The following is a 14,226-nucleotide window of genomic DNA, read 5'->3' as shown; positions in this document are numbered from 1 at the left end:
CACAAGTGTTGGTATATGCAGAATGGGCAGTATACAGCACCCCTCAGAACTAGTCCCTGCTGCACTAAAATCCACCTCATTTTCTCCACTGCTCAAATTTTAGACCTGAATGTAAACAGAACCAATTAAATATTTTTTCTTCTCTTTTACTTAGGAAATACAATATTTACTCCTTCCTTCTGTCCCAAGCTAATAAGGCAGAGGGAACAATTAAGCCTACTTGTTTCCAATCACGCTATTTTAAAGATTGCTTTGTCTGTTTCTTAGATGTGGTGCTTTTCCTCCAGATTTTTATTTGCTGCCTACTCACCTGGCCTTTGCTTTAATCTAGTCTGGGAAACAGTAAATGTTTTGTGAAACTGGAGAGAAATGAGAGACTTCAGGTGAGTGTCAACCTTGACTACAAATCAGAGCATTAATCAGTAACCTCCTTTTGGTGAATGTATATTCTTTACTAAAATCCTAGACTGGAACTTTGCCTGGGAAAATAAGAGGACACAAAATCAGGCAGTTAGAGGGAGAAGTAGCACTTGACTTAGCTGTGCTGAAGAGACATGAAATTCTCTGAGGGAGGAGAAAGAATGAGAAGTGAGACAGAAACACAGCATGCAGGAGACAGTAAGAAAGCAAGTCAGAAAAGAAACTGCTTGTGGAAAAATGAAAGGAAAACTTCAGGTTTTATGAAGATTGGAAGAAAGTAAGGAATAACAAACCTGACCCATGGTAGCAGCCTGACCTGCCTGGCAGAGAGGACCAGTAGCTTCAAATCACTACAGAGCACTCCACTGCATCATGTGCTTCAGCCCACTCTCATGGGCACACTCACTTGCTGCCTGTGAGAGCAAGGGGTCTCACTGGCAAAAAACTGCTTCCCTATACAATGACTCATTAAAAGCTTCTTCAGCCTTGAATAAACCAGCAGAAATCACTGGCAAAATACCTATGGCAATTTGCACCACCTGAGGATCTGAGTCTCTGTTTTCTGCTGTTTACCTCAATCTGTGCAACCTCTTCTGACTAGCAACAACCAGAACATATTTTTTTTTACCAAATCAATCAGACTTTCTCCTGAAAGAAACCGCTGGGGGGATGGAACATCTTTTTTGGACCTGCCTGAACTGAAAATTAACATTGCTTTTTGTTTTCTTTTGTGGCACGCTTGGTCAAGCTTGTAAAGTGTTTTGTCACATCTAGACAGCATCGCTTACAGCAACAAAAGGTATCCCTGACACTGGAAGAAAAGGCCAGCAGTTTTAAGCTGGATCACTCACTATTTCAGCAATTATACTGAAATGTTAAGCTGTGATGAACAAAAGTGGAAGTTGTACTCAGCCTTTTGCTGCTAGGCACAAAAACTCACAAACAAACAGCAGAATAGAAGCAGCTGCTCTCTATTTTAGCTTAGGTTAATTAGATGCTAGTTTCTATTCTGCAAGTTCAATCAAGAGATGTATCCCTAAATATGCTTTGTGGTACTACATAATCCTGGAGAAAACTACTTACAGGCATAGAAAATTATTGTGATACCCTAAGAGTTGCATGAAGCTTGAAACAAGGCTCTGATTTATGGCAGTCGTAAAACCTTTCCATGCCAAGTTTCAAGTAAATTTGGATTTATTTATACTTTGCAGAGGAAGACAATAACTTCCTGAGGATCTTTGCATCTTCAAAAACAATGGCAGCTGTGGATGTGCTTACATTTAGGTTCATTAAAACCTGAAACTTAGAACAAAATGGAGTAAGAGTTACAAGCTCCCACAGATAAACGGGGGAGAAACTACAAACAAGCACTGGTATACCTTGATGGAGCTTTCTTCACCAATTTTGTGTGTGTGTGCAGCATCTTCTCCTGCAAGAAGAAAGAACTAAGAAAAGGAAAAATGTAAGTATTCTAATTCCAAATCATTCTGGACCTCAACCAGTCCACCACATAATAAAGAAAATGCTAATGTTAGCAACAGTAATATTCTTATGATGAATAAAGACCAAAAATCTACACTAATTCTGCTGCATCTGAGAATAGTCTCTAGAGTGCATTCTTCACAAGGTCTGCCTGTGGCATGGGTGGAATGGAGGTAATAGCTAAAAATTAAAGTTTCTTTTTGATGTTCTTCCATAATGGAATCGCTTTTAGCTGAGAGATCTGCTCCATCTCATGACTCAGTCTTCTGGTTTTTATTTATATGGTCCCTCATTTAAAAAACATAAATACTTAAACAACAGTTGGGACACTTTTCTCTGGCATAGGGTCACAGTTTCAAAGAGATACAACAGTCAGTGCAGACTAAGTCCATCAAACCTCCTGAACATGGGCAGAACAACTCCAAGTCTTGCACCTGGCACATTAACTGGGCCTATTCATCAGTGTGCTAAGCGTATACAGTATTCATATATAGATCCATATACAATATATGGATCCTTAATATCCAGATTTCTTTCTACTGGAATCTAACAGAGCCTGAGCTCTCGAGTTCAGAGAAAACAGAGCTCTTGAGTTTACAGAAAAAGGAACTTAAACTGAAATCTTAAGTTTGTCTGAGATGAGACAAAGTGGTGCTGGTGAACTGAATAGTGAGTCATGAATGATCGGCAAAGCCTGTGCCCTCTGCTGACAGCATCTATCAGCCATTGACAAAAAGGTCCAAAACCTTATATCTTACATTTGTTTCTTACGTTCGTGGCTGAAAGAAACCCAGAATGATTTTTTCCCAGCTTCTGCTAGGTGATACAATGTGTCTTTGCCTCCCAGAGGCAGACCTCACCAGAGATACAGAGAGTTTAGTTATGAATAGATTGATTGTAAAGGCCACTGAGAAATTTTTCCTAGTGAAAAATACAGCTGTCTGCTTTATGAACAAAATCATTAGATGAGATAATACAGCTGTGCTTTGCACTGTTTGCTAGTAATTAGTCTGCTCGCTGCTAGACCAAGAGGTAGCTGCTTCAGGATGCCAAACAGCCTTGAATCCAGCTGCCTCAGCTCTGTCTAGACATCCTTACCTATGTGAGTTCTGACCCCTGGGTATTTGAGGTAAAAAGAAGGGGAGTATCTGATTCCAGCCTGTGCTGATGAATAGCCATTTGTATAAGCCAGGATGAGGGTAAATGCACTCCCATCATACCCCAAGATGGGGCCCAAATGTAACCGAGGTCTGGTGTTACATGTGCATCAATGTATTTTCTGAAAGGTACCACACCTTGTAACCCCCATTCAACTCAGTGAAATCAGTCTAAGGCCAGAAGAATAAACATATCTTCAAGCTTTATTAATCTCTTCCCTCCTACCCTTCTGTTTAGCTGTACCAAATTTGCCCCAAATCAGAGAATCCAGATAAGAACTTGCTCCACAGCTAATTCTTGCTTCCTCTCAGAAGCTCTCTGCAGTGTCTAAAGGGACCTCAGACCCACATTCTTAAGGTGCTACCAATTCTAATGTTAATAAAATTACTTTATGAACACTGAAATAGAAATATATTAGTAAAAAACATTTACATACAACGGCGCAGCATGGTTTGACTAGAGAAAACAGTGCCTATATAAAGCAGGCAGAATGAAGAGAACAAGCCCTTAAAAAAACCTACAAAAGGAAAAGAAAAAACTGATGAAGGCTAATCTAAGCTTCAAACTACAGAATGCTCAAGTCACAATGCACTGGAAGTTAATGCACCACCACTGTGCAGTGAAACTAAAGATATCCAGGTGAGGTACTCTGTCCTACACATTGTGTTTGAAAGAGTCGTTGCAACACATTCTCAGAAAAATAGAACTTCTGGGGAACCTATGCAAGTAGAAGCGACATAGAGTGAAAATGCCATTAGCAATCCAAGGGCCAACTCTTAGCTGTCTACCTATCAGTATGAGATCTGTAACTTAGATTAGAAACGGTGGATTAAGGATAGTTACTGTTAGATTAGTACACACATAATGAATCCCAGCATCCTGCAATAATGCATTATTTTTCCTGGCTATTAGCCTGGATTTTAATTTGTTTGTGCTAATGAATGAATTTGTACATATCCATATTTTGTTGGCAGCTCCTAGAGGAGCTAGAAGATTGGTCACTGTGGAGTGCCCATGTTTCACTAAAAACTAACATATAATTAATGCTTTCCCCACCCCGAGTCAACAGCAGTCTCAGGGGGTTTTAGGTATAAATTAGAATGAAAGATGAGATACTCAGAATACAGTTACTCATTCATCAACCGCAATTAAATAATGTTACTGTGAGACCCTAGAGAAGGGCTGAGAGCCAAGTTCGGGTCTCTGGGCTACCCACAAAATGCCCAGGAGCTGCCAGAGCACCCTGCCCTAATTTCCACTGTGACTCTTGAAAAGCCTTTTCCATATCCGGTGCTATCCAACTTTCTACTTTTCTTGAGAATTCCTCCTTGAAAAATATGTATTTTTCTCAGTGATTCCTATTTGTAACCCACTGTAGGCTGGGGAAAAAATGAACCAATACCAAGTGTGCTGGATCAAAACAAATGCTTTTGTCACATCCATTAGCCTAGCTAATGAAGACCTCAAGCCAACAACTATTTGGATATTTTCACATTCAGATTTCCATAGAGAAAAATCACTGGAAGAGCTGACATGAGATGGCCAGGATCATACCAATCTAAATAAGGATAGAGTTGCTTGAGATTGGATTAAGGAGAAATTAAATGCCCAGGTCCAAAAATTACATTCTGAAAAATCCTGTTGAACATCCACTTCATTCTAGAGATATACAGACTCTGTATATGTTTGATACTGCATATCTTTTTTTATATTGTATATCTTTTATTTTAGTATTACCCACAAATTCCTCAGCCTTGATAGAGACAAGCAAATCAGAAGTCATTTTATGCCAACATCAGATTAGGGTCTATAAACACCAGGCTCTCCAAAGAGGCTCATTCTGATAAGTATAATGTCACAAGAGAATACATTTCTCTGTGTTGACAAGAAGCAAAGCTTTAAGTGTCTCACGAAGATGTACACTGATACAGCCAGGCAAGAAGAATTTTACCCCTAACCTATAGACAGGGACAGAGTTTACTATTATCAATCCTAATAGCTGCTGTTCATCATAGGAATTCAAGACACACATGAGATGAAGTCCCACCTTGAGACACCCTTTTCTTACATTGTACAGCCAACCTAGGCACTTTACATAAGGTCCTGAAATAAGCTCTTAGCACTAGGACTGAAAGTGTGGTGTTCTGCTGGTTCATGCTGTAGCATCTAATTCCCTTTTGAAGCCCTAACTGGTCACTAGTTTGGCTAAGGACCAAATTTTAATCACGTCTGTAACACTCCCGTTGTTCTAAATTCTGGTGCCTGCTTACACAAGGGAGCTTGATAACATCAAATTACAAGCTAATTTTGGAGCATCAAGCTAAGTGCATTAAGACAGCTGTGCGCTAGAAATTAAAATTTTAACTTCAGAAAAAAAATGATTAATCATTTAACAAATTGGTAAAAGACAAGGAACTTTTAAGTGGAAAAGTATTTTCATTTCATTTACAAAACCAAGTGTTCTGGAAAAGAAAAATAACAGAAGTCTACTGTATGAAGTAAAGCAGATAGTGTGTACAGTCAAAAAGAAAAGTCATGTTTCCACAACAGTAAATCCTGGTAACCACTGTTGTGCATTGATTGTGCTCTGCTTTCAGTTTTCATTTCTACTAAATTAAAAAACATGCTGCTGAGCTACATCTACCTCCTGTAGCCTTTTAATCATCTATTGCTAGTGTCCAGAAACATGTAGAGAAAGATTTGCAACTTGTGCAAGTCAGTCCAGCTCCATGGACTTCCAGTGTAACTACATTAGCTTACATATGCCATTGAATCTACTCCTGATACAGACCCAAACCATCCTTGAAAACGTAGGGACAGATTCATTTGAAAGGTAACATTGGGTTTATTAGCATTATCTGGGGACTGGCTTGACCTGCGTCTTTCATTTGGGTTCCAAGCAGCAGCAAAGCAGAACTAAACGTTCCTCTTTTCCTGAGTATTGATGACAGCACATTTTCAAATGAGTGCACATTTGTGGAAGTGAGCCAGTGTGTGTCAGCTACGTGCCATGGAAAGAAGTCTCATTCTCCCTAGTGCGTAGTTAGGCAGCACACTGATAATTAGACTGATTTCCAGAAAAAAGATGGCACTTGTCAAAGGCATAATTTCAGTTCTGCCTTTCCTCATTAACGCTTTACAGGAACACCAGCATCGATATGAGTCATCAGAAAGGAAAAAAACACCAGTATCACCAGAGCTTCATTATTATTTTCTTAATTTACAACTGACCTTTTTATTTTTTCCTAGTGACCCAGCCTGATCGTTACAGACCAGCTTCTCAAAAAAGATTAGGACTCTGTATTGGGATTGCATCGTAAATTTCTGGTAGCTAGGAGCCTACAGAGGTGGCTTCTAGAAGCTTCCCCTGTATCCAATAGAGAAAATACCAGCTAACTCCAAGACAAGACTAAGCCCAGCAGCAACAGTGGTAGCACCTCTGGGATAACAGACTTAAGAAGAGGGGCGAGGCAGGGGGAAGCTGTGAAACAGCAAGTGAATCTGGAGAGAGGAGCGAGAATACGTGAGAGAGAAAATCTCTGCAGACACCAAGGTCAGTGAAGAAGGAGAAGGTGGTGCTCCGGGTGCCAAAGAAAGATTCCCCTACAGCCTGTGAGGACAACCATGATGAGGCAGATTGCTCGCCTGCAGCCATGGAGATCTATGGTGAAGCAGGTATCACCTGCAGGCCACGGAGGACCCCACACCAGAGCAGTGGGATGCCACAGGAAGGCTGTGATCCCATGGGAAGCCTGTGCTGGAGCAGGCTCTTAGCAGGACCTGTGGCCCCATGGAGAGAGGGGCCCATGCTGGAGCAGGTTTGCTGAAGGACTTATGATCCAACTCACACTGGAGCAGTCAGTTTCCAAAGGACTGCACCCTGTGAAAGGGACCCAAAGCTAGAGCAGTTTGAGGAAGATTGTCTCCCATGGGAGAGGCCCCACACTGGAGCAAGGGAAGGCATGGGGAGTCCTCCCCTTGAGGAGGAAAGAACAGCAGGGACAGTGTGTGATGAACAGACTACAGCCCTCATTCCCCATCATCCTGCACTACTGGTGAGAAGGAGGTAGAAAATTCAGGAGTAGAATTAAGCTGGGGAAGAAGGGAGATGAGGGAGGGTGCTTTCAAGATTTGGTTTTATTTCTCATTATCCTACTCTGACTGGTAATAAATTAAACAAGCCACAATCAATGAAAAAATATATATATTAAAAAACAAGGACAAAAGTAAATCAAGATCCTTGTGGGTATCCTGAAGAAGCTCAGGTGTCAAGACTTCAGCAGTGTTCTTTCTACCTTTAATTTTACAGACTCCATTCTTCCAGACAATTTCACTCCTCCTCTTTGTTCTCACTGAACCTGGTTTTCCTGACAATACAGTAAGCTTTTGCCAGCAGACAAGATTCCCAAGCTGCATGCAGGCACTGTGCGCAAAACAAAGATGCATAAATTAATCAAGTTATTCCTGTAGCAACCTGGAAGGAGATGAGTTGGGGAAAAGATTGTTATTGTGATCTCTATTTTTAAATACTTGGAAGACACTCAGTTACTATGGTGGTGAAGACCATATAAGTACCTAGGCAGATTCACTTGTAAGTGTGAAGGCTTCTCCATCTCAAAGATGCCAGCTAGCTCTGGTACCTTTTCCTCTAAGGGAAAAGGGATAAATATATTTTGAAATAATTTCATATTTACATCCTTAAAAAGTGAATTAAAAAAGCTGACATCATTATTCTATGGTTGTGCTGCCCTCCTTTGCTTTTACCCTATGGGACTTCAGCATCTAATTTGCTCTTCTACTTTTTCATCAGATAGGAAACCATTCTTTTCCTCTCCAGAGCAGACTCAGGGAGGAAAACAACCAAAAAACAAGAGGCAAAACAACATGTGAGAAAAAGCTAATTAATAGACATTATATCAGCATACACAGACATCCTTCATGAGCATAATGCTATACCCTCTGTCAGTAGATGGACTTATTTGGTAGTGTTGAAAGCAGTTATAAATGATACACAAAATGAAAACTTGTGGGGAATTCCAAAGACAGGACATTAGCCAGACTACATGAGCACTACTGGCTCTGCTAATTGATTAAGCTTTTAATACAACGCTGGGTTGTGGGGTTTGGTTTTCTTTTTGCAGAAAATATGCTTCTGCCTAAATATTTACAATTCTTATTACCAGATGAAGTGCAGCAGTAATGCACAGTATCAAACCAGACTTGTCAGCTAACAAAAAATAAGAACAGCATCTGCTCTCTTACAACTATGACTTCAATTTAGATTAGGTATATTCATTACTTTAAACTCTACCAAAGGATCCTCCCCATGAAACCAGATAGCTACTGCATGTGTACAGACACGTGGGGGAAGGTGAAGTTTCAGTACAGAAAGTGTTTATCCCAAACATGCAAAAATTATTGCTTTAGAAGTTTTTGTTGCTGGATAAACATCAAAAGCTGTTAATATGAAGATTTTTGCGAGCAATCCTTCATTGTCATCACTGCCCTAAATAAATAAGCACACAGTATTCCTCTGGAGAGGACTTATACTTATCCTCTGGCCTCAAGAAATGGAAATTCACCTAGGAGAAGAAATGAAGTTCATGTATAACTCCTCTCTCTCCCTTTCAGTATCCTCTCTAGGGAAGATCTGTGAACAGTCAGAGAGCCTTGTTATTAAAGTCTAGATCTGTCTTTTGCTGAGACATGTTTGCAGCCTGAAGAGATGAACAGACTCCCTGATAAACAGGCCAGTGTGGGCCACGAAAGGGATACAGGCCAGGAGACGGCCTGAGATATATTTGGGTTGGTTATGGGTTTAAGCGTTGCTGTTCCCAAGAAAGTGCCTGAAATAAAACTCAGCAGATAAGGTTGCATGTACTGTTTTTGCCATGTATAGCTATACCTTAAGATGGCATTTGTCTAGAACTCTTTTCTTTGAATTTTTCTTCTATCTCTCATCTGAAACATTCAACTACAGATCATGGTGTTGAGCTCACAAAGGATTTTTCTTTACACCTTCTTCTGAGCCCAAGCTATCTATATATGAGCAAATGCAACTTAGGAAACTATGCTGTAGGTTCAAACTCTTTTGTACTTAGGCTTTGTGAAGGTGTTATTTGATGGCTACATCTAGGAACATTGCTGAGACAGACTTCCCATTTTAAGAGATAGTGAATGAGGTAAAGCAAATAATTCTCATCTCACTCTTAAATCCCCACTAGTACTAGATTCGTTGTTTGAGATAGGACACAATTTGGCTCTGGATACAGACTGGAAGAAGAGGAGAGACACACTGCATTATTGACTTGGAGACTGTATTCTGTGAAACACCACTTTCAAGGGACAAGAGAAGTTTAGCAAACACCATAATGAAAAGAAACAAAAGGGCAAGGTAAATTTCCTTCCAACACTCAGTCTATTACCCAGGAAAACTTAGTATTAAGTAGTTTCCTATAGTACTCCCCATTCTAACTTCTGATTAGTGCAATATGGGTCCAGTATCAGAGAGAAGCAGTCTGAAAGGGTGGGGTTTGTGTTTGCTTTGGGGGTAGTTTTCTGTGTTTGGGATTTTTGTTGTTGTTGGTTTTATATTGATTCAGCAGTTGTTTGCAAGAACTATTTTATCTTTACCACAAAACATTGCTTGTGTGGCAAAAGACAAAGCGCATGAAGCATTGCATTGCTACAGCTCAGTCACTGGCCTTTCCTGTAACTAAGGAAAATGACCTCTAGACCTGGGCAGATACAGCAAACCATATTCCATGAGATCCTTTGAGTATTTATACAAGTTGGCCGCATGTGTTCCCTCCCTTTCCAAAATTTTTTCCCCAAGTTTATTTGTTGGGCTGCTCCCAAACCCAGTATATTTTTACCTAGTCTTTGGAGAATATTAGCGGAAAATTAATTTCAAGTTCTTAAACAGATATTTATATTAGACCATCTTACAATAATGATGCTGGCCTCTTGCCAGGAATTAAAGCTCTATTAAGCTAAGCACTCTACATAAATAACTATTAAGATGATCATTCACTGTCAGATCAAGCAAGATTCTTTATTCCTGAGTGCAATGTGCACAGAGTGCAGAATTTCACAAATTCCTTGAGTAGATGAGATGGGTAAATGGACTGTTGATAACACTGCAAGATGCATATCCCTCTACTGGGAAAGCTTACTAGAGAGGTATCTCTATTCTACCATGCATGATTGTTTTACAGTTCTTTACCATTACAGTTGGTGCTTTCAAAAAGCATTCTGATTTAAGTGACTTTAGGTTACTCCATTTTAGGTGTAAAGATAAGAATTTAACTCTACTTTTATCCTTATGTAGAGGCATCTGTGTACAGACAGGAGGAAATGCAAAGCATTTACTTATAGTTTTTAGACCACCCCAAAGCAGAAACCACTGCAAGACAAATGCTTATGACTGAGTAGAAACTGAAAATTGTTTCACCTCCAGTACAATTGGTCATCTTGCTGTGATTGTGTATGCCTAATCCACCATGATATGTAAATTCATGCAAACCTATTCATTTTCATTTCACTCATACCCAGGAAGTTATAGAATTCATCACATGAAAGCATGTATTTTGGTATTATAAATATTCATGTTGCTAAATGATAAATCTGCTATTACAAGAAAATTATTAACAAATATCAATTAATAATCACATGCCTTACGTACTTTCAGAAGAAAGGGCGAGATCTATGAATAGGAAAAGAGCGATTCTAAATTTGAAGATAGAAATAATTGGTTCTCGTGCAATTATTTCCCCGCCAGTTGTGCTAGTCTATAAAGAGTAGATTGTATGATACCAGCTTGCAAATTACATAGAAAAAGAACCACAGGGTAATGTGAAACAGAATGAGAAGTGACAAGTGTTAACCTACAAAGGAACCTTGTGACATTGCCAAGGTAATAAGAACAGTAAGGTAGGAACATCCTGTTTTCATTTAGGATGCATTTGCAAGCACAATAGACTAGATAAAAAAAATAAGTAAAAAGGAAATTACAGCTTCTTATCCCACTGACTCTATTAGACAAAGTCAGGTTCATATAGGAGGATGTGCATGGGGATATTTCTTCTGTCTTCCCTTTGGATTTTCTACAGCAGAGAACAGTATTATATAATAGAGTTTACAAGTTAAGTTTGTTATGGCATACACAAATAAGCATGGCTCAGCTTTCAGGTAGGCTGAGGGTCTCCAAGACCAAATGAGGTCATGGCAGCTACAGTTACAAGGCTCCTACATACAAGTTGTTTTTATATAGGTGTTTCTGTATGCACAGTATTACTGCTAATTATTAGGATTGTGTTTCTTTAAAACTAGTCCTTTCACCCCAGAAAACTAGTTTAGGTAATTTAGTCCCAATAATGTTTTTGTTGGCATACAGTATTTATAATACTGATACAGCTTCAAGAACTACCAGGCTTGCTGCTGCATAAACTCCAAGAAGGTATGGTGGTATATATTGTACAAAATATACTGGAGAGAAATCCTGTCTGCTAATGACCAGTGCTCTGAAAGAGAAGAGGGATCTTTGTCCCCTACACCTTACCACCTAGCAGTCTGGAAATCTATTCAAGAAGGCAGCTGAGGAAAGACAACTGTTGATGAATTAAGTTCCATGTAGGTACAACAGTCCATTCATCAACATGACAACCAGTACAGCTTGTGTATGAGATTTTCTTCTCCTATGATCACAAACTCCTACACTGTGGCACATCACTGCTTCATACTACTGCATTTTCTGAAGCTCATGCTTTTGCACAGCTCATCCCCCTGAGCCAATGAGCAAGGGTGCTAGAACAACACAGTAGGCATTGGGACAGAGCCTGAATTTTGTGTGTGATAAAATCCTCTACTAGAAGGGAAGCCAGCTAAGAAAAATCACTGCTGTGGCAGTAGGGACTAAACACAACTAAAGACATCATGCTACTATCCAATGAAGGTCAAACAAGAACACACATTCATAAGTGTCTACCAAAACTATCACTGCTATAAAAGGAATCTTCAGGGATTGAAATTCCCCAAATGCTTTGCAGTGACAGCAACACCGTACATGTCTTCAAAGAGGGAGAATGCCGACTGCCATGGTTAGTTCTATTTTCTCCGGTTTTTGAACTAGCCTAGAGACAGGCTCAAAATTCATTTTCTAACCAAAAAAAGAAAAAAAACCCAAACGACCAAAACTTGACCCATAGCAGCATCTCCACTGTGTGAATAAAAAACCCTCTGAAATTAGTCTTAACAGCAAAGATGTTCAGCTGTTTTTCAGGTTTTCTTTATCCTTTAATCAAGAACAAGGAAAATAACCAGACTATCTTGCCTCTGCAAACATTTTCACAGCATGTTTTTTTTTTAAAAAAGATGAAAAGGGTTTTCGTTTCTTCCTCCTCTCCCCATTTCAACAAGAAGGAAAGTTTCCTTTTGACAGGGAAACAAATACCTAATGAGGCAGCTGATAACAGCCACAAGGAAAACTTAAGGCATGGACATGTTGCAGTCTTCTGGCAAAAAAAAAAAAAAAACAAAACCAAAAAAACAACCATGAAACAGGATTTATATTGTGTATGTAGGTTTACAGAACACCCCAGTTTTCAGAGGAATAAATCACTCCTGCTTGAGTTCTAACTGCACAGGGCTAATAAAGAAAAAAAGACTATACATTTCTGTTTCTTTGATTTAGAATTCATTCTCTGGTTCAAAGTTCTGATTCTGCTTTATTTTCATGCAAGCATAGGGATTGGGGAGCTCAGAGGACACTATTCCATCTTCCCTACTGCTCCTCTATTACACATAGGTGACAGGTTTGTTGTTATAATTTCATTACAAAAAATAATTGGTATCTACTTGTCTAAGATTAACTGCACATCTGCCTGTTCATATTATACCTAAAACTATGCTACAACTAGGATCATATATATTTCTGAATTAATGATGCAGCCCTTTCTCACACAAAATTCCCATTGAGAAAAAAAAAGAATTAAGAATGCTGCAGGATCAGTAAATCTAAACTAAACTTGACAACAGGATATTTTTATTTGGGAAGAAATTCAAGGCAAATGAGCCCAGTTCATAATGTGCTCAAACAGTAAAGAGAAAAACATGCTTCCCCTGCTGCCCAAATGGCTGACATAATTTTGCTTGCTTTCCTTTCCTGTTAACTTGAGAATGCAAATGACTTTGCTGTCAGGGTACATTTGTTCACACTAATTCAAGACACTATAACAAGCCAAAATATTTATTTCTTTTTTCCACTCTAATTTGTGTTTTATCATACTGGGAACAACATCTACAGACTTCATTTACTGTAACGTTATGCAAACAGCCCTTATGGGAAAGTCACCTCTCTGTATTAGGAAAAACTAGGCATAAAGAAGCCTCTTAATGTTTTAAGATATGTTGCCTCAAAGAGTCCCAAAATTCCATTCAGACCAATGTGTAAAGGCCAAAATAACTGCTCAAATCGCCCATCTTGGAAAAAGCTTGGCTTTTCAGAGAAGAGACTTACATTCTTCCTGCTTTTCAGTAATTAATTGTAATTAGTTTACTTTTGTTCACCTTCCACATTCATTATAGCAACTGCTAATAAGACTTAATCTAGTCTTTTGATGTTCTTTGTTCCTAACATTATCTTGTTTTAGCCTCATTCATATCTTCACTGACTTCTGCGGAGTCCTTTGGTTTACTATAGCACACGCTTAGAATCTGGCCTCTACTTTAGTAGATGACTTGAACATACAAATATAAAGAAAATAACTCCACTGAAGCCCCTCTAGTTTTTCAAACACATTCAAAAGATAAAAAAAACCCAAGGCCATTGCTACCTAATGTCTATCATTACAGTAAAAAGTACTTTTTGTAAATTTAACTTAATAATCGTCATCAAGAAATACAGTCTACCCTTACCATTCTCAGCAGATGTCTTCTCTTTTCCATTTGTAGCTCCGGTTCCTTGTCTCTGTTGTGGGGGGAAGAAAAAAACCAAGTGATTAAAGCAAACTTGAATGCGCATTTTTGCCCTTGGAATTATGAGCAGTTACAGCCTGATTTCTCTTCATGTCGCGCAATGTTGCTTTGAAACACTACCAGTCAGAATAGGAAAGCTTAGTAATACGTAGGTAGAGTTGTATAACTATGCGTGCAGCTGTATATAATTAT

General features: G+C 39.1%; 1 protein-coding gene across 1 annotated transcript in view; it reads right to left on the bottom strand.

The window, feature by feature from the left end:
* The window catches only part of PCP4 (Purkinje cell protein 4), a gene marked incomplete at both ends in the record, with an annotated part of 54,877 nt that overhangs the window by 21,063 nt on the left and 19,588 nt on the right, over nucleotides 1–14,226 (bottom strand). The window contains one exon of the mRNA XM_080613503.1: nucleotides 13,975–14,026. Coding sequence (XP_080469629.1) covers nucleotides 13,975–14,026 — 52 coding nt within the window. The remainder of the gene's footprint in view (nucleotides 1–13,974; nucleotides 14,027–14,226) is intronic.

Source organism: Psittacula echo (genome assembly GCF_963264785.1).
Source record: "Psittacula echo genome assembly, chromosome: 3".
NCBI classification, from domain to species: Eukaryota; Metazoa; Chordata; class Aves; order Psittaciformes; family Psittacidae; genus Psittacula; species Psittacula echo.
The sequence above is the reverse complement of the archived record's forward strand: the minus strand, read 5'-3'. Positions and strand labels throughout refer to the sequence as shown.